The sequence below is a fragment of the Vipera berus genome (assembly GCF_964194415.1).
Source record: "Vipera berus genome assembly, chromosome: 4".
Taxonomy (NCBI): Eukaryota; Metazoa; Chordata; class Lepidosauria; order Squamata; family Viperidae; genus Vipera; species Vipera berus.
In genome coordinates this window covers 97,880,137-97,899,997 of record NC_138206.1, presented here as the reverse complement: position 1 = coordinate 97,899,997, position 19,861 = coordinate 97,880,137, and the positions used below count along the sequence as shown (strand labels likewise).

Sequence of the window (19,861 nt, the reverse complement as noted above, 5' to 3'; positions counted from 1 at the left end):
GCTAAAATAAAATCGTTTAAAAATAAATGACTTTTTTCTTATTTTCAGAGAGAAAATGTATTACTATTGTGCAAAATTGAGGCTTTAGATATAATGAATTATGTGTTTGCCTCTGCTGAAGTAGATTACTTTAAAAGGAAAGACAAGATCATGAATGAAGTCACAGAAACAGAAGACATTTCCTTCTTTCAGTAAGGTTCTTTGTCTGTGCCCATGGCTTGCCATTAGGCAGTGTGGAGCAGCTGCTGCAAAAATTAAACAAATAACAAATATTTATGAGATTTACAGGTGGTCCCAATCCGTTATGACTTTGGCTTTATGATTTTACTTCTGAGATATGGAAGTGGGGAATGCTTCTTGATTTTCTGCTTCAGGTGTCAAAATAACTTGAACAGCATACAGTACTAAACAATTTGAAAAGAAGAAACCATAATTTAAGTCACTAACTTTACAGAAAGTCCCACTAATGTATTATTTCAGGTAATGACAAAATTAACACTTCTTTCTCCACTGCATTGTAACAAGCTCCATCACTCCTACTATAGTTTTGGTATGTTGAAACAAAATGAGAAAAGAGCTGTTTGTCAGCTTTGTTGTTGGCATTTTTTTTAAAAAAATGTAACTGCAAGTTTTCATTCTAAATTCTCAAATCATACCAACCTCAAAATTACAAGGATAGAATGTTGCTTACCTCTGCGGTCCTAATGCAAGGGATATTATCTGGGGAATTAACATAGGTTTATGGAGGAAAAGAATGATAAAATGTTAGGATAAAGATAACCAAAAGGTATATCTGTAAGTTTGCAAATATTGATTGGCTAATTCCCTCTTCCTCTTGAAAAGCTATAGACTTTGACTCAGTTTGTTTATTTATTTAATTCTTATGGCTGCCCATCTCAAACCTGGGCAGCTATCATAAAATCAATGAAAAACAAAAACACATTACAAAAAGAAAAAAAACCAGTTCTATCTGCTACTGCTACTCAATCTGGACTAAAATGTTCTGTGCTGCTGTCCAGAGATCATGGCCTGAATTTGGGAGCCAATGTTTGCGAAGTGCATTTCTTACTAGTAAGCAGTGATCCCTCTTTTCCTTGCTGTGCCTTGCCAGAAAACAGAACTTTTGAACTGTGAAGGGGCCTGTTTCCTCCTTTCAGAGTGGCTTTCTTGTTCGCTCCCTAAACTCCTGGAGGGCTAGCTGGATTCCATGGGGACAGGCCTAACCCAATGAGTCCTACAAGAGGGCTACAACAAGCCCTGAGATTACCTTATCTGCAGGTGAAGGAACACTGTAATCAATAAGTGCTCTGTCTGAGGTGTCAAAAAGAACAATTCCTGCCCACAATAAAGGATGCAATGATACCCAGTTCCGTTGTTCTGAATTATAAAATAAAGCAAGCAAGAGCAGTAAGAACAGGTTTAAAATACCTTAGCCCACAAATTTGTTTAGTTCAAGGCTTGATAAGCCCTTCAGTATCAATGCCCAAACTTGGAGCTATTAAGATTTTAATCTTCTATGTATACTAAGAGGAAGTCTTATTGAATTCAGTGAAAGTTATCTCTACTGGTGAGTTTACAACAGAGACAGGATGAGAACTGGGAATTGTTTCATGCTCTTTGTCATGTAGCTAACAAGTGATCTTCTATTTAAATGAGGGTACGGGCATTTCCCCAAGGAAATACAGCATCTCTGCTCCTTAGCATCAGATTGCAAGTAGGTAAAGACATATACAGAGAGGGTAAGCAGGATTCATTCATTTTGTTCACAGACAACAGGAAGGCAGGCTATCATTTGACTGCATAGTATCTAGGGGAAAGTGGCAGCGCAACATAACCATAAAAAGACAAAAGAACGCTAAAAAACAAATAAGCAAATATTTACAACAGCCAGACTTCCTCCCCAAACTGTTCTGTATTATTTGTCTTTAATAGGAACGCTTTTTTTCTCATAGTTGCCAGTGAGGTGTTACTGTGGAGCCTTTGAAAAGGACTTGAAGGGGTAGACTACCTCCAAAATAATATTTTGGAATGCTGCCACAAGGAAATTAGAATGCTGCCACGTTAAAACCACCAAGATGCATGGGGCGAGTCAAATCTGGCAAAATAGTGGTTGTGGCATCATAATACAATCTCTTTCTCTTTGGGATGTGTGTGTGTGTGTATATATATATATATATATATAAAAACTTAGATTTAAGGGTACAATTTAATCTTTATTTTCTGCTAATAAAACTTCAGTATGATCAGCAATATAAGCCCCTTTCCATCCCATTGGGGCTTAAAGAACATGGAACATGTTGGCCTAGCAAGATGGCTAAATTTGGAAGCCAACTGCTGTCCATAAATCTCGTATCAGTGCTTGACAATTATTCAGCCTAGGGAAGACAATATAGCATCATATATATACCTCCACATGATCAAACACATATGGTTATAGTCATCAACGTACAGAGGATAGACTTAATCATCATCATCAAAATGGAAGGGACCTTGGAGGTCATCTAGTCCAACCCCCTGCTCAGGTAGGAAACCCTATACCATTTCAGACAAATGGCTGTCCAGTCTCTTCTTAAAAACTTCCAGTGTTGGAGCATTCACCGCATCTGGAGGCAGGTTGTTCCACTGGTTAATTGTTCTAACTGTCAGGAAGTTTCTCCTTAGTTCTAGGTTGCTTCTCTCCTTGATTAATTTCCATCCGTTGCTTCTTGTCCTGCCTTCAAGCGCTTTGGAGGGTAGCTTGACTCCCTCTTGCACCAAGTCAAGCCATTGGTCTGCTAACATGGGACTGACCACATGGAGGCAGGAATCTGTGGCCGTCTAATGAACAATTCTTGATAGCTGCAGCCAATGTAGCCAATTATGAGGAATGCTGAATATGTATGGATACAGCTTCCCCAACTGTAATCTGAACTGACTGACCACCAATCCTCAGGCTTTCAGACAGGCAGAGACTAAACAGAAAAGATGTTCTCTCCTGCTAAAGGTAACTGGCTCAGATATAATATGTGGCAAATGGTTGTGTTTAAGCTTGTAACATCGTGAGTTTTCTATGCTTTTGTTTCAATAAAAAGTCTAACCTGGCTCTAATGCACAATAACCGAAGAATGCATTTAAAGAGCTAGTTGTCCACAAGAATGGCTTGTTAAATATACTTAAGCATTTTATTCATGACATTCTGAATCCCCATCAACGAATTTTCAATCATTCTAAGAAAGTTATATTGGGGAAAAAATCTGTAACCTTACTTCTTCCCTTAAAAAAACACCCTAGAATTAAGTAGATTACTCTGGAATTATTTAAGAATAAAATTCTGACCTTGGAAAATCCATAAATTGTCACATTTATTGTTAGCATTGCCATTCAGAAGAGGCAGGATGTCTATAACCACACGTAGATTAATAATGCAGTAGAAACACCAGTCTTTATGAAAACCCGCATACTTCAGCTGTCTTCTGGGATAAGGGATGCCCTGCAGAGATGGTACAGATCACCTTGTTTCTACTTTAACAGATTGATGCTTGGATCTGTCAAATCTGACTGAATAATTTTCCCCAGGCTATGAAATCTTTGAATTATGGTAAGATGCCTAGGAAAATAGTACTTTCTTTGCAGTGTTCTATATCATTTCAAGAATAGAGATTCGACCATGGGCATACATATGATTAATCATGAGTTATATTTTCCTTAGATATTACAATAAAGAGAAAACAAATAAAACAGAAGTCTTGTAAAAACTCTTTAGTCTCTCTCCTTGCTGAAATTCTCACAATAAGCTAAGAAAAATACCTGATACATTGATAAAAAAACAACCATTTGGCTTTGTAATAAATCATCAGATAAAACAAGAAAATGATTTTGATAAGATTTGCCAAAGATTTGCAAAGCCCAATACAGCTTTAGCTACTTACTGGACCTGTAAAGCTGTAAGGCTGTACTGGGCTTTGCAAATACATATACTCCAACAGGTCCAGCTCCTAAGTACTATATCAAGTACCTAAGTACTATATTTCACTTTGGGGAAGTGAAATCCATATACAGTATCTTCAAGTGGCCAAGGTTGAGAAACACTGCATTATATGACTGAGACACTGGGAATGGAGACCCTGCTTAAAACATATTACAGGCTTTGACCACAGGACTTATTCAAGACATTTCACAAGATGTGAAATGTCTGTACTGAAGGGATGTGCCCCAATACTTCATGAAATTACGTAAGTATTTTATGTCATTCTTTCCAAAAATGGCCAATTTGATTTTAATTAAAGAAATATCAACAAAACAGTTTGTAGATAATTTGTGGACAAATCTGCCACTTTCTGATAGCTCAAGGCAACTTGTATCTGAAGAAGCATGAAATGCAGCTTTATCTATAATCATTATTGGCTTCCATCTATTGACATGAGCTGTTTCAGATCCCAAATTTCAAAGAAAACCTCAAATGGGCAAGCTGGTATACTAGTATTGTGGAGTAGATCCTGGACCCAAAAAGACAATGTCTCTCGCATCATTTCTGGGTAAGGGCTGCCATCTTAGAATGACCTGCTGGAGACCATGCTTATCTCCAAACTAAATTTCATTCCACTTGAACCAAATTTGAATCCCATTAAATCCCACATTAATATAATGGGGGGAATAAAGGCAGGAGTTTAGCGCCCTCATATTTTGTTTTGCAGCTTTCCACAGGCTGAATTATTTGGCATTACATGGAATTAATTAAATACAGGCAGGAGGATTACCTTGCATGCATTTAATAGTTTTTATCTTTCCTGAAATTAATAATTATTGTTCACTGGAAAGGATCTGAGACATTTGACAGGCATACCTAAGACCTTGAGGTCTGAAGTTGCCCAAAACGGTGGTTTCGAAACACCTGATTATTTTGGGAGATAAGAACTAACTGCAAGGCTGCTGTCCAGAATGATCATTTCATATCACTATACTGTTGCTGCACAATAGAGAAATAAACCTGTTTGCTTTCATGACATACAGGCGTCATGTTCAATCATGTTGCTACCTACTGGTAATTGTGTAATTCTTGTTTGTTTGTTTTTTAAAGAGGGGGAGAGGATTCATCTGAAATGTGCCTGTGACATCAAGTCTAATAGAAACATCTGTAATTGCTGTACATCAGATCAGACAAATGGTTCCTCTATCTTAGCTCCACTGTGGGAGCACAACAGTTTTTTTGGCTGAAGGCCACATTTGGAATGATATGCTTGCAACTATAGGGGCTAAGACAGGGGTCCCCAACCCCTGAGCCGCAGACTGGTACCAGTCCCTGGCCTGTTGGGAGCCAGTCCGCTCAAGCGGCGGGCAAGCAAACAAAGCTTCATTTGTGCATGTGCAGGAACTAGGTGGCATGCATGAAGCCAGCCCCTCCTCCCTGCCATTGCTGCTGGTCCATGGAGTCAGAAAGGTTGGCTATGACACAAATTAGAATTAAATGAAGGACAAATAAAAGTTAAGTCTTTGAGGGTTATACCCAAAACTTTAAATGGTCATAGGGCCACAGGTTATACAATACAGGTGTATGAAAGGGCATTTACCTCCCTTTCTTGATGATCTACAGATTGGGAACTTTTCCACATAAAGAAAACTATTCTAAAGGAACTGACAGCTATTATTTTACAGTTCTCTGTTACTGATTTATCTTCCAGTCATTTAACATCATCAGACTGCAGAGTTCCAATCATAACCTCCATTTCAAAGGCAGTTGTGTTTATAATAGTGGGGACTATTTGCTTATAGCTTATAGGAGTAACCAGATTGAGGACTATAATGTCACAGGGCCCATATTTAACTTCCTAGATTCACACACAAAAAAAATCCAAGGAGCAATTCATTAAAGATGCTAACATAATTTTTTGCTATATGGCCTTACATAGGACCTGCTAAGTATGATTTTACTTCTTTAAAGGATCCAACTATAACAAAAGGAAGAAATTGTCCTAAAAAGCAACCATTCTCACAAATTTAATGGTTTGGTTTCTAACATGAACAATGAAGTCTCCATTGAGCCCATTTTGGAAGAAGGAAGCAAGCAGAAAGCATTGACAAAGATCTACTTGGCAATTGGCAAAAAAGTCTCTTTTCATTTCATATGAGGACAAAGTCTAAAAATCCCCCCCCCCCACCTTGCATCTGAATCACCAAGTATTCAAAATTACAATCATATTAGTATTATGGCTATTTTAACACACACATATACACATTTCCTAGAAAATGCTTGTGTATTCAATATATTAATGTACTGGTCGGAATAAGAACAGAAGTGTTTTGTTTTGGAATTTCCCACAAGCTGCAAGAATCTGCTGCCACTGCAGATCACAATGAATACATTGAGACAGGGAATACTACTACCTTGGGTGGTAATTTGATTTTACATTGTTACTCATTCAGTAATTGAGTACTAGTTGCAAGGAATACTAGGAAGAAGAGGTTCTTTTCTACAGGGAGAGGGGACAAATACTATGGTTGCTTTGTGAAATTTGTACTGATTTGCTGTGGTACTTTCATCCTTTGTTTGCAGAAGACATTGGCAGAAGAAACATACATAGTATAGTGATCCCAGCTTGGCTTCAATGCATGGTTTTATTACATCATATTATACCTCACAGTGACATATTAATTTCATCAAACTCAACAGATAACCTGTTAATTACCTTTCTATTTAGAGCAACACCATCTTCACAATCTAGCACTGCACAATCAACGTTGAGAGTTGGAATCTTCTGTATCTTTCTTGCATCATCTGCAGGCACATAGAGAACAGCTCTCCGGGGTATGTAGCTGCAAGGTTGTGTCACATGATAATGAAGTCTGCGAAAAGCTACAGGTAGGAGAGAAGTGGTCCTGTAAAAAAAGTTTTCAGTTATTGATTTATATAAAATATATTGCTTCTCACCCCACAGAATCCCAAAGCAGTTAATAAAGGCTAACAATTATTCACAATAAAAATAGAGCTCAAAACAATCCTTTGGAAAGCAAATATTAACAGGGTGGGAGGAACTAACAGCAGAATAAAAATAAAAAGGTGGGTTTAAAAAATGCCCCAAGAGGCTATTTGGCCGTCAGTATTAGGTAATATTTTTCTTCCTAAATGGCCAGAGAATTGTTTTATTTAGCAATAAAGCTTAAATCTGAATACCCAAATTTTACTTTTCAAAGAACATTTCATATTGCTGGCAAGATCTTACAAGAAGGATATCCAAGGCTTGGTCAGTTGAGCGTTCTATTCCCTCAATAGTCAACCAGGTGTCTCTGAAATTCCCACCAGAGAACTCCTTCTTGGCCATGCCTTCAAAAGCATCCTTTTCTCACTACTAGACATAGTACCTACATATCTTTTGCTCTGGGAAGTTGCCCAACTTCCTTTTAAAGCTATAAAACAGATGTCCCTCCTGTTGAGCGATTTCAAATTACTTCATACTTTACCCTTTTTCAATATACAGTCAAAATGTCTGATGTAATTGGAACAGATCTGTGGTAACAATGGCTTGGAACATTATAATGTGCAATTTGGACAAAAGGTTGATCAGAGCTAATTGCTAGAGGTCAAAGAAAAATTCTATGGGGAGAGCTGCTATTACTCCCTAGGTTCCTATTTTTTAAAATATAATTTTTGTTAAGAATTTTAACTGCAGTAGTAAAACCTAATGCAAACCAAAGTTAAAAAAGAGAAGAGAATGGAAAGAAAGAATAAAAAGTACAAGAAAAGAGAAAAAGAAGAGAAGGAGAGAATATAGTAAAAAAAGAAAAAAAATATATAAAGATGTGATTTTCAACCTTCATCACAAGAAGTATAAACTATTCAAAAATCACCTTGGAATATAATTTCAATAAAAATGAATAAATTTAGTAAGTCTTCATCTCCTATAGGTTCAACAGATATCTCTTCATCCCATATCCCATCCATAATATATAAGCAAATCCATAAAACATCAGCTTTACAATTCTGCTGTCAGCAAAAAAATCCATAAAGTGTTGTCAGAACATTGAAAAAAATTACAGTCTTAATTTTCAATTTAATCCAATATTGTTGTAGGATTTGATTTCCCTTTATTTTTTTCCTCTCCCAGCACTCAAACTTTCAGAAAACCATTGCCCTGGAGCACATGTGAGTGATTTCCCATCTTTTCGTTATCCAGAGGGGTACCAAGGAACTGCCCTATTTACCGGTACCTTATTCTTTGCTATGGTTGCTGGCTCTACTTTTGCAAAGCTGACTTTAGTTCACTAAAAGTCCAACTCTCTACGGTAGTTGAGTTTGGCTGCTCTTGAAAGGCTAAATGGGGTTGGGTTAGTCCATGGATAGGTGACCTCAGAAAACAGAAGAGCTGTAGTTTAGACTTGGAAGTTGAAAACAATACCTAGAAGAAGACAATAGCAACCCTTTTATAATATTTTTATAATATTATACCCAAGAAACGTACATAGACATGTTAATAAAGGCACCAGGAGTTGAGTTTAATTAGAAGGATATTATTCAAAAAATTATATTTGTTTTTGTTTACTGGATTGGATTCTTTTGGGGGCTATAAATTTGTTTATAGTAGAAATTGATCATGTAATTGCTTACACTTCTCCCTACAGTCCTTTTCTGCAATAAACATTGCCCCCCCCCTTTCCTCCCACTCTTCTTGCAGGATAATTATTCTCTCTATATTTTGGTCACACAAGTGGGAGAACAGTTGAAATGGGATAGGATTTTGATAGCAAATATTTCCAGATTAAGGCTGTGAAAATCCTTCAAAAGAAAGATGGTCAAGATTCACCTCTCTTCAATCAATTAAAAGTTATGATTTTTTTCTTGGTTTTTATAGCCTTTTCATAAACTGCTTCTGGCTGTTTAAATGTGTGTGTCCTTGAACAAAAGCACCTGTCTTCACATCATTAAAACAGCCAGGTCTTTTCCAGGGCTTGTAGGTTTCTCTAAAGGTGATCCCACTTACCCATGAAGAGACAGCAGTACAACGCAGATGTGCTTGTCAGGAAGACAATTGGGTTGAAAGATTGGGTTTAAATTGGGTTGAAATAGTTATTTTGTTCTATTTAAGGTACCCTGGTTGCAGGATACAGCAAAGGATTTTTCCCCCCTGTAAATATGAGATTAACTCTAACCACAATTGGGTATAACTTTTATTTTTTTCTGCCTTCTTGAAGTTTTCAGGCTTTTAGATATAAAGCAAAAGAACCATAACTGCATCTACTTTCCAAGTCATTAGAGAATAATTTCTTGTCATTTACGTATATTCCTCACCACCCATCTATGTTGTCTTGGAGGTCCTCAGAAAGTCTTATTCCTCCCAACCACTATCTGAGCTGCTTCCTGTTGTTCAATTCTGTGATCAGAGTTGCATCAATGAAGACTATATTAATGTCAACAAGGGCAGCATTCTAATCTACAGCCTGTAACAATTGTTCAAATTAAGCTCATTTGCTGATTTTGAATAATGTGTTCTCTTGGCGTTAGTGCCACCCCTCCCTCTTGCTTGACAGATTTTAGAGAAAGTGATGGTAAGATTTTGAAATGACAAAATCTAATTAAATATCCTCTCTCATGAAAAGAATGACATTCTCTAGAAACACTGGAGCTTGAACAAATACAAATGGCTCTACAAATGAATGAATAAAATAAAAATCCAAATTTACTTTTCCTCATTCATTGATACAAGCTGCAAAACATGTGGATTGTTCTTGCAATCCTAGTTATTGATGTAGCATTTTACATCATTCTGTTGTTTTTCACAGCATTAGCAATAATGAATAGCTAAAATAGCCCAGATCATATATGTCTAATTGCATATACATTTGTCCCCATGCACATTTCAATTTACTTCTGGGGATAATGTTTGTTAATTGTACTTCTTTTGTGCCCTGGTGGAGGGGGAAAAAAAGCTTCTTACTCATAAAGGGGCTAAGTGTTCTCTTCTTTCCCTTTGTTCACACAAGGAGCTAAAGTCACTTCAAGAGGCACTTAATCCCATCATCCATGGTTACAATTGCCTTATAGCTTTAGTAAAAAAAGAACCTGAAGTAAATGCAGCTATATTGTGTAATTAAAAGAAATTCAGGTGGTTATTTGCCTGGGGCATGTTCTTGGTACTAATACATAAAATGGCACTCCAGGGATCCTAAATACTGTAGTGTTTTAAACCTGATCAGCTACAGTATCATATAGATCAAGAGGAGGGGAATGCAAAAAAAGAGAGAGAAAGAGAGAGAGCAAGAAGAAAAGAAAGCCACGCTCTCCTAGTGTGTATTGTAAAGCAAAAGAATAGAGGAGGCTGTTCTACTGTTTGAAGTGACAAGACCTTACAAACATCTATATGAAGGGGAAATAAAAATATTAAGAACGACAAAGAAGCTGATGTTTTAAAGAAGAGTCCAGCCATTTCCAATAATCACAAACTATGTAAAGTCAAGATGAATCATCCCTGACCCTTTTATTTAGTATATGATTTTTTTTTATACTTTTGGAATAATGGAATTATTATCTTACGAAAAATGCAGAAAACCATCTCTTCTTCTCTAAAAAATTCTTCTTCTTCTCCTAATCCTGAAAGAGATTTTCTTGAATACTATTCCACTACTTTTAACAGCTAATTTCAAGGCCATAAATGGCTGGAGTTCAAATTAATGAATCACATAATTCACACTAGTGTTTTTCAGAAGTTGATTCAAGTAACTTCAGGAAGAGTAAATTAAGTTGAAAGACAACATGCCAATCTAGACATCCAAAACAATCTGTATATTGGGGTTTTTATTATTAAGTATTTACCATGATATTTAAGAAAAACCACAGATCATTGAATGTGCAATATTTGGATTGCTTTAATAGATTCACACATGATTCTAAGAGCTTTTAAGCTTTTAAAGAAGCAGGACAAGAATCCACACTTGGTTAGAAACACAGAGACTATAAACCTGAAATTTTTTTATTTGGTATAATGCCAGAAAAACTTGAAATGGTCAGACTTACTTTAAGATTTAAAGAAAGAGAAGAAACAGAAGATTTTCAAATCTGGGACCTATTTTATCAATGGTTAGAGAAAAGATTTAGGGATTAGGAATTTAAGTGAATAAGATACCGTACTCAGACAACACATTTTTGTTGATTACGTATTGAATTCTGTGGAAACAAAAGTTTTTATCCTTCATATAAGCCTCAATTTTGATCATATCTAAGTATGTATAAAGATTAACACTAAAAAGGTGGGGAGAAACCAGGTTGAGTCTACTGTAATTCAAATCAGCACTAAGGACAGTGTCTCTATTTCAAGCTGTCTCCATTCAAATTACAAAGCTCTTGGGAAAATACTCAGTGTGAACAGCTCACACTAGAAGAGTGAAAAGAATTAGCAATACTGTTTAAATAATCAAATGAATGACATCAGATCTTGGCTCTCAAAGGAAGAGACTAGAGCACGGGTTCAAACTTGATGGCTTCACATGATGTATCGTGACATTTTTTGTCTTTGCGGAGCCAGGGTGGGGGTGGCCTGCGCATGATGCATCTGGCCCGCAGGCTGCCAGTTTGACTCCCCTGGACTAGAGTAACTTACATAGGTGAGCAACTGCTTGCTAGAAAACCCCAAAAAAGGAGGGGGAGAGATATCTAAGGCAGGGCTTTTCAACCAGTGGTACGGGTACCACCTGTGGTACTTTGGCACCTAGCAGGTGGTATGTGCCCATCCTAGAAAAGTGGTAGCGGGGGAGGGGAATGAGCTGAACCGGTGGTAGCACCACATAAGCCTGAGCGAGAGACGGCTGGAGCTGCAGGGCTGTCAGGGCTCAGCGGAAGCGCCAGGATCAGTGCTTCTTCGGGGCTGTCAGGGCTCAGCAGAAGTGCCAGGTTCAGCGCCAGGCTCCAGCTAGAATGGAATGTTGCAGCATCTGCAGGGTCTTGTGATTTAAGGGATGGTCTGCAATCAGTTGCTAAAATGGATTGATTATCATACCTGAGAATAGCACTTGAAATGTCTGCATTAGACATTCATAGATACTATGTTCTTTAATAGGTATATAACAAAGCAGGAGAATGCTGACACTGAAAAGTAACTATTAATTCATCAAAGACATCATCTAACCTTATTAATATTTTGTGGCATTATTGCAACCTCTCTATTGCATTTTAATTCATCTTAAATTTTCTGATTTTAAAAAAAAATCTAATTACACATACATTTGTGCAGAGCTATCTTTCAAGTATTTCTTCTCTTAATACCACAGTAAAATCAATTCAAAATAAATGAGAGATAGGAAAAAGAGAATATTTTCAAGCTCATATATATGAACATAAAAATCAAAATGTAATTGATACATTTCTAAGAGAATATGGCTCAAGCATTTAATAATGAACTATAATTACAGATATAGACTCACTCTATCAAACTAGCATCAACTGACTTTTCATTAACCCATTAAATAAGTTATCACTATAATTCTTACTTTGATTGCAAATATTAAGAACTTTTCCATATTTAGTAAATGCATGTAGTGTTTATTTAAAATAAAAATAGAATATAAATAAACATATAACCATGCAATTATCATAAAACAAGTATTTTAATATATGGAATATCCTAGAGTAGGGCTTTTCAACCGGTGGTACATTGGTCATAAGTCACTTCAGTGCCACTGTAACTTTGAACAGTCACTAAGTGAATTGTTGTAAGTCGAGGACTACCTGTACTTTATCGCTTTTTTCCTTTTTTTTTTTTTGATCATCAAGTGTTTGACAACTTGCCATATCCTAAATGTGGTACAATCGGTGAAAAGGTTGAAAAGCCCTGTCCTAGAGAGCAAGTTGAATTCATTGTATTCCAACTAAGTATAAATTTCTGTCTGGTATTTATTAAAGACAATTTTACATAGATTTCTATGATTTTTTTACTTCATTAAGGTCATACTTTGTCCCTGTCACTTTTAAAATATTTTATCCATTAAGTAATTGATTTCTGATAAATTGAGACATATTATTAAATCTGTTGAATTCCTCTTGAGAAAGGGATGAAAATGTTGCCCCTATTTTCTAAGACTGAACCAAAAGTTGTTCTTTATTTAGATCCAGTGAAGATTTATTAAGCATTATTTTATTTCTGCTGTTTATAATTGGTACTTTAAATGTACTTTTAAATTGCATTCTTTTAGCTTTGAATTAAGAGGCACTGTAAGTTCCACTGTGCTTTCAAATAATTTTCTGCTGGTTCATCACTATTTTGGTTTATTTTCTATGAGTTTATTCCATTTTTAGAGTAATTGCTGCTGCAGCATAATTGGGCCATGATTTTTATCCTTACTTTTCTCACTAAAGTCCCAGAACGCAGACAATTGCTTTTTCAAAACAACCCAAAACTGGAATTTTCAGTTTGCTCAAAAAAAAAATCAGCTAAATAACTAAATTATGCCAAGCATGAGAAGAAATATTTTATTTTTAATATTAATTTAAGGTTGGTATACAAATGAAATTACAAAAGTAAAAACATCTACAAACACTGAATAACAAAGCACCAAGTGTAAATAATCAGGAGAAATAGGCACTGTGTTGATTAGATCCAAGCTACCTCATATTTAGAGTATAAATCCATCAAAATCACTAATCTGATGCAATTAGTTTTGATTTCAATTTAATTTATTCTCATATGTGAAGCTAGTCACTGTGGTTTATAAAACATGGTTTGTTTTAACAAGTTAAGCAAACCAAATGGATTTACTAAATAAACAATAGTTAAAAAGCCACGCTGTAATGTGATGTGTGAATTTATAGTATGGTCTAAGTTTCACTAAGCCTGGTTCCAAACTGAACTAAAGTCAGCCTATTACTTTTTGCTTACCATCAGAATCAAAAGAAATCAGATCAAGAATACTAAAGTTTTTAAATCAAAGGACTGAATTTTAGTGGTACTAATAAAGTACAAGAACATGGAATCATGGTTGGGGGGGGGATGATGGCTCAGACATTAAGAAGCTCAGCTCGGGTTCAAGACCTGAGCACTGCATGACAGGGTGAGCTTCCGTTCTTGCCCCAGCTCCTGCCAATCTAAGAGTTCAAAAGCATACAAGTAGATTAATAGGTATCACTTTGGTGGTAAGGTAACAGTGTTCACTGCATCTCGGTGTATAATGATGCTGGCCACATGATTGTGGAAATGTCTTTTACAATGCTGACTCCCTCGGCTAAGAAACTGTCATCTCTGCCATCTTCAACTGCTTCACAGTGCTTTGCTGACATCCTGCCTTAAACAGAAGGAGGGGGAAGAAGGAATTTGGGGAAGTGTGAGCAGGAGGAAAAAAGAAGGAGGTAATGGGAGGAAGGAAAGACACTGATAGGAACTAGAGGTGTCAAACTGGAATAATCATGGCCTGGAAAAGAATGTGAAACCTCTTTGAGCCGCACTTGACAGCAAAGAGGTCCCCGAAACATCAGACCAGGAGCCATTGGACACTGTTGATCTGGTGAAGGGGAGGGGACCAGGGAAAGGGGAAAACTGTAACCTCTGTGTGGAAATACTCAGATCTAGCTTTGCTCTTGTTGGCACCACTAATAGTAAAAGAACCTATCACTTCAACCAAATGGAGTTGAGGGGCTTTCTTTCTTGGGGAACCTAGCTGGGGCAGGCCTGATATAAACAGAGATGAGCACTACCACCTAGAGTTGGACATGCCTGGAGAGGTCTTTAGATCTACATCTACATCTACTCAATCACAGGCTCCATGGCGTTTGTTAGAAATGGTTTATCTTGAGTTCCTATGCCAAACAGCTAGCTCCTCCCTCTCTCACTCTCCCTCTTTCTCTCTCTCTCTGTATATGATGACTTAAGTGATGTTTCCAATCTCTTCTATCCTTTAGGATTCCTATCCTAAAAAAATAACAAAACAAAAAGAATCAAATTCTGAAATATTTGCACTATAAATAAAGGTGAAGAAGAGTTTAGAGTTCCTAATGCGGTGCAGCATGAAGAACTCTAAATTCCAGTTGGGATAGTAGTTAGGCCCTGCAAACCTAAATGGTAACATCTAATAATAATAATAATAATAATAATAATAATAATAATAATAATAATAACAACAACAACAACAACAACAACAACAACAACAACAACAATAATAACAACAACATAATCATTTTCAGTAGAACCCTGTAAGTAGATCAACAGCTTTTTCTCAACTCATGATGCACCTGAGAAAATAAGATCTTGCAATCAGCATTCAGCATTTACAGTTCAATGATTTAGTGAGTGTGCCACACTGACATAAGCAATGGTAAACCTGTAACAGAGCCTATCAGCCTTTTAAAAAGTATTTTCCAAGCTAAGAGCTTAGCTCTCTGCTTTGTGATGGATGCTATCTGGAACACCAATTTTAAACATAGCTTTGGGCAGCTTAAAAGACAATTATAAAGATAAATGCTTCCTGATATTTTTTTTAATAAAATGTTTAATTAGCCAATTAAAAATTCTCTCCCATCCTTTTAATCCAAAGTAGATGTGTGTGTGTGTGTGTGTGTGTGTGTGTGTGTACTGTTTCTCTGCACAATTATTTTTAAAATAAAAGTAAACATTTAAGAAGGCCAATCTGCTCCCAGAAGCCATTTTGCGTATCAACTTACAAAGTACACAGTGTCTTTGTGTGTGTGTGTGTGTGTGCGCGCGCGCGTGTGTATGGGCTAGCACACAGTAGGAGTTTCTTATCTATCTTTCACAGGTGCCATTAACTTATATGGCTGTGATTGCTGCCAGCCACATCCATTTGGGTAACAGAGCAATACAATAAAACCATTTGAAACTTGAAACTTTAAAACCCAAAGGTGTGCTGTTCTCAGCAGGCCTCGGTTTTCCTGGATTCCTCTATATTTCCCTTTGAAAAAATGTTAATCTAGGGGGAGAATTTTAACATCAGCATCTTCCAGCACCACAGCTGTCTTCTTTGTTCATTGGTTTGTTTTGCTTTTGGACAGGCAGATCTACAAAGCCAACCATCTCTTCTGCATAATGTTTCACAGAGGCTGGGAGTCAAGAAGAGAGAGATGAGCATATTGCACTGGAGACACAACTGTTTGGCCCATGAAAATTGTGAAAAGGCCGGGCTCTTCTCTCCCCAGGGCAGAGACATTTCAGGCAGTCACTGGCACTCCCAGTGTGGGCAAAGGGTGGCAATGGCTAACAAATGAGTAAGACAAGGGGCACAAAGAACACAAGGTGACTGTCAGCTATTCAACTCCAATCTTGCTAATGTTTTCCCCCCCCCCCTGTATTTCTGAACTCCTTGGAAACAAAATCCATGATTTCAGCAAGAAGCACAGTCTAAGAAAGTCCAGACCTCAAGCAAACAAACAGGCTGGCTTCATGCGGCTTTGGGCTGAAGCTTTTGAAATTGGTAGCTCAGGGAAAGAGCTGCCAAAGAGATTTCTGATAAAGCCTGGAGAATATGGAGTTGTGGAAGACTCACATACCACACAAAAAGGGTTGCCACACTTTTTTATCAGGCTTAAAGCCAAGGAATCAAAGAAGCCCTTTTATTCAGATCCAGTACTGTCTACTACAGCCCTATTCTTTAAACTAGATATGCCAGGGAAATTCACTGGAACTTTCATCATGGAAAACTTTTGTCCTTATTAGAACTATTTATTTATTTTTATGACATTTATTCTTCCTTTTTGTCCATAGGCACTGACAGTTTTCCTAACACAATGCTCAATTGTTAGATTCCTGTGTTGGAAGAAAAGTCTTCATCATAGTTCCATCCAAGCCGGGGATAAACAACATGGAGACTGCTTTGGGAAAAGGGTTACAGTTTATTGCACAAGAAAACCAGACAGGAAGATGGATCCAGAAAAAAGGACTGACCACATGTGGGTAGTGGGTTTTTATACCCCCTGGACTCTATTGTTTTGAGTTATTTCCGGTTCCTGTTTGAGGCTATTTCCTATGTGTCCTTAGTCCAGGTGGGCCCCTCTAGGAATCTTGCTGGTTTGGGGTATGGTATGTCCCAGCCCCTGCTTCTCTGGGGCTGGGGTATGTCTTTGTCTTTCCTAAGCGTCTAGCTCCAACCTTCTTGATGGCTCACATTTGCATGTCTATAGAACTGGTTTTCTGCTTGGGGGAAGGAGACCTGAGACTATTAAGAAAACTGGGCATGCTTTCCTGGTTCTTCAATTTCTTTTTAGGAAATATATTTTTCTGCCCTTTTAATATTTCCTTCTCTGGGGAGCTGACTTCCCTCACCTGGCCACTGTGATCAGGATCCTAAGTTCTTAATTATGCACAAACTTAAGAGAAAGAAAGTTAACACTCATATCTGAAGAATTGTTTACAATTCTTATCACAGTTCAATTCTAAAGGTAAAGGTAAAGGTTCCCCCGCACGTGTGTGCTAGTCGTTTCCAACTCTAGGGGCCGGTGCTCATCTCCGTTTCAAAGCCGAAGAGCCAGCGCTCATCCGAGGATGTCTCCGTGGTCATGTGGCTGGCATGACTAGACGCCAAAGGCGCACGGAACGCTGTTACCTTCCCACCATAGTGGTCCCTATTTTTCTACTTGCATTTTTACGTGCTTTCGAACTGCTAGGTTGGCAGAAGCTAGGACGAGTAGCAGGCGCTCACTCTGCTACGCGGCACTCGGGATTCGACCCGCCAAACTGCCGACCTTCTGATCGACAAGCTCAGCGTCCTAACCCACTGAGCCACCACGTCCCTAATCAATTCTAGGAAAGGCTTTTTATCATCAGTTGTCCTTAGTTCATTCACAATGTTTTACAGTTGACCAAAACCACCATGAAACATTTTTAACTATTTTATTTTTTCCTAAAATGTTCTGCATTTTTTCTTACTAGAGGATATCAATGAAGAAAGAAATTCTTTTCTGATTCGCCCTCTCCTTCTTTCTCTCGCTCCCTCTCTTTCTCTTGTACTCATATGAGGCTATTAGATATTATATGTGCTTCCATTTGTATTCAGGATTGTCCTTGAAGCAATTACAACAGAAAACATTCTAATGCTTGATTGGAGGAAAGAACTAATTTGAAAATATAAAATGCTCCTGTTATCTGAATGTGAATTTATGTTTCGTGAAAAGGGACAGTTGTTATTAAGACGTTGTCTTAACGACTATTATGAAAAGATTGAAACACACACACACACACACACACACACACACACACACAAGCTCTTATTTGTAAATTGTTCTCCACAAAACAAAAAACAATTCTCTTAGGTGTTAAGACACTCAATTCTTTGTTTGCACTGATGCTACAAGTTTTTATCAAACTTGATAAATCAATTTTGAGTACTTTTTGTCATGAGTGTAAATTTCTCTCATAATGAGAGACTTTTTTTTGCTGTTAATGATTGAATGCTATGTTCCAATTCTTCAGTTGGTACAGATGTTGAACCCCAAGTATCTCACTGCTGAGGGATTCGCTCTCACTTCATCTGTGATTATGACATTATTTTACTCATGTGCTGGGACTCAACTTATTCTCAGGAACAGGCAATTATGGAAGCTAACAAACCAGCTGAATGTAGCATAGCTATCTAGCAATCTGGGATCTGCTTCTCCCAAAGACCTTTACATGAAATCAAATTCAGCATGCATAGTAATGGTGATAAATGGGGAAAAATATAATTGTACCCTTTATATTGTGAATATTGTAGAGACTGCAATGATCATGATGACAAGCAGCAAATACACTTCAAAGCTCAAGCATATAACCCACTATTTGAAAACAGATCCAGCTAAGCTTGGATCTGAGGTGACATAAATTTATTTTAATCTAAAACACAGTATGTTCATATTAATTTATTAGTGTATTTATTAATCAGGAACACTTTTCAATACTTCACTGTTGTTTTGTTAGGTCAGTTAAAGCACTAGAGGAATAAATAAGGGTATTATTTTTTTTGAGGCACTTCTATTCTGCTTTCCTAAAACATAAAGCATAATTATAACTTGTCTTCTGTGACAAAATAAAAGGAAATAAGAAAATATTATCTACTGTATATATTACTAATTGTCTACTGTTCATGATTATTGCTGTTAATAAAATATTAATTTTATTTCTAAAATTAGTAACGTACATAAATTGATTTTCAAAAAATGCAGAAGTGGAACCAAATATCCCACATAATTGGCATATAGAAAGATGTAAACATGAATCCCACCCAAAATAATCTCAATTTTTGTATGGCCGCAATAAATATTACAATTTGAGTAATCTTCTCCAAGGTAATTCAAGACTGAAACTGCAGTTCTTTTCAAGCCTTTTTTGAATGTGTGTGAGCTTCAAAGTGGGTGGAAGTTGCATCAGTCTTTATAACTTCCACAGATTCGGAGGATGTCTGAAAGGGATCTGGGCTTGTACTTGCTTGGATATGAGCATTGTTCTCTGTGATCTGGGTCTTTGAGTCCTTTGCTGAATGCATATAAGGCACTGATGAAATGGCTAAATACGCACCCCCTCATCTTTTATGCACATTCAAGTTCTCACAAGTTCAGGTGAATATCTGAAGCTCTATAAAACTGTACTTAAATGTCCTGCAAAAGTGGTCTTTGTCTACTACCATGATGTCTGGTTGATTGGCCAGTATTGCCCATCTGTCTGGATTCCACAGGACCTTAGCCCTGCTATTCTCCAAGGCTTACTATGGAATCTCTCATTTGGATTTGAGAGGGCCCACACACTGTTCAGTTGCTTCTGTACACAATGCCAGCTACTTGGTTGCATCACTCAGTAAATGCTGCCTGCATCTTACACCCGGTGTTGAATTGTCTTTGAGGTCTTTCTGTATAGTCTTCACCTTGGCTCCTGTTTAGCATGGTAGACTTTTGCTTCTATGGATCTGGTGCTTAGCGCCTGTTCTTGTG

General features: G+C 37.2%; 1 protein-coding gene across 2 annotated transcripts in view; it reads right to left on the bottom strand.

Moving 5' to 3' along the window:
* Window positions 1-19,861, bottom strand: part of CLYBL (citramalyl-CoA lyase) — a gene marked incomplete at its 5' end in the record, with an annotated part of 182,351 nt that overhangs the window by 74,829 nt on the left and 87,661 nt on the right. For both annotated transcript variants that reach the window (XM_081326965.1, XM_081326966.1), the window contains one exon: window positions 6,663-6,852. In XM_081326965.1, coding sequence (XP_081183091.1) covers window positions 6,663-6,852 — 190 coding nt within the window. The remainder of the gene's footprint in view (window positions 1-6,662; window positions 6,853-19,861) is intronic.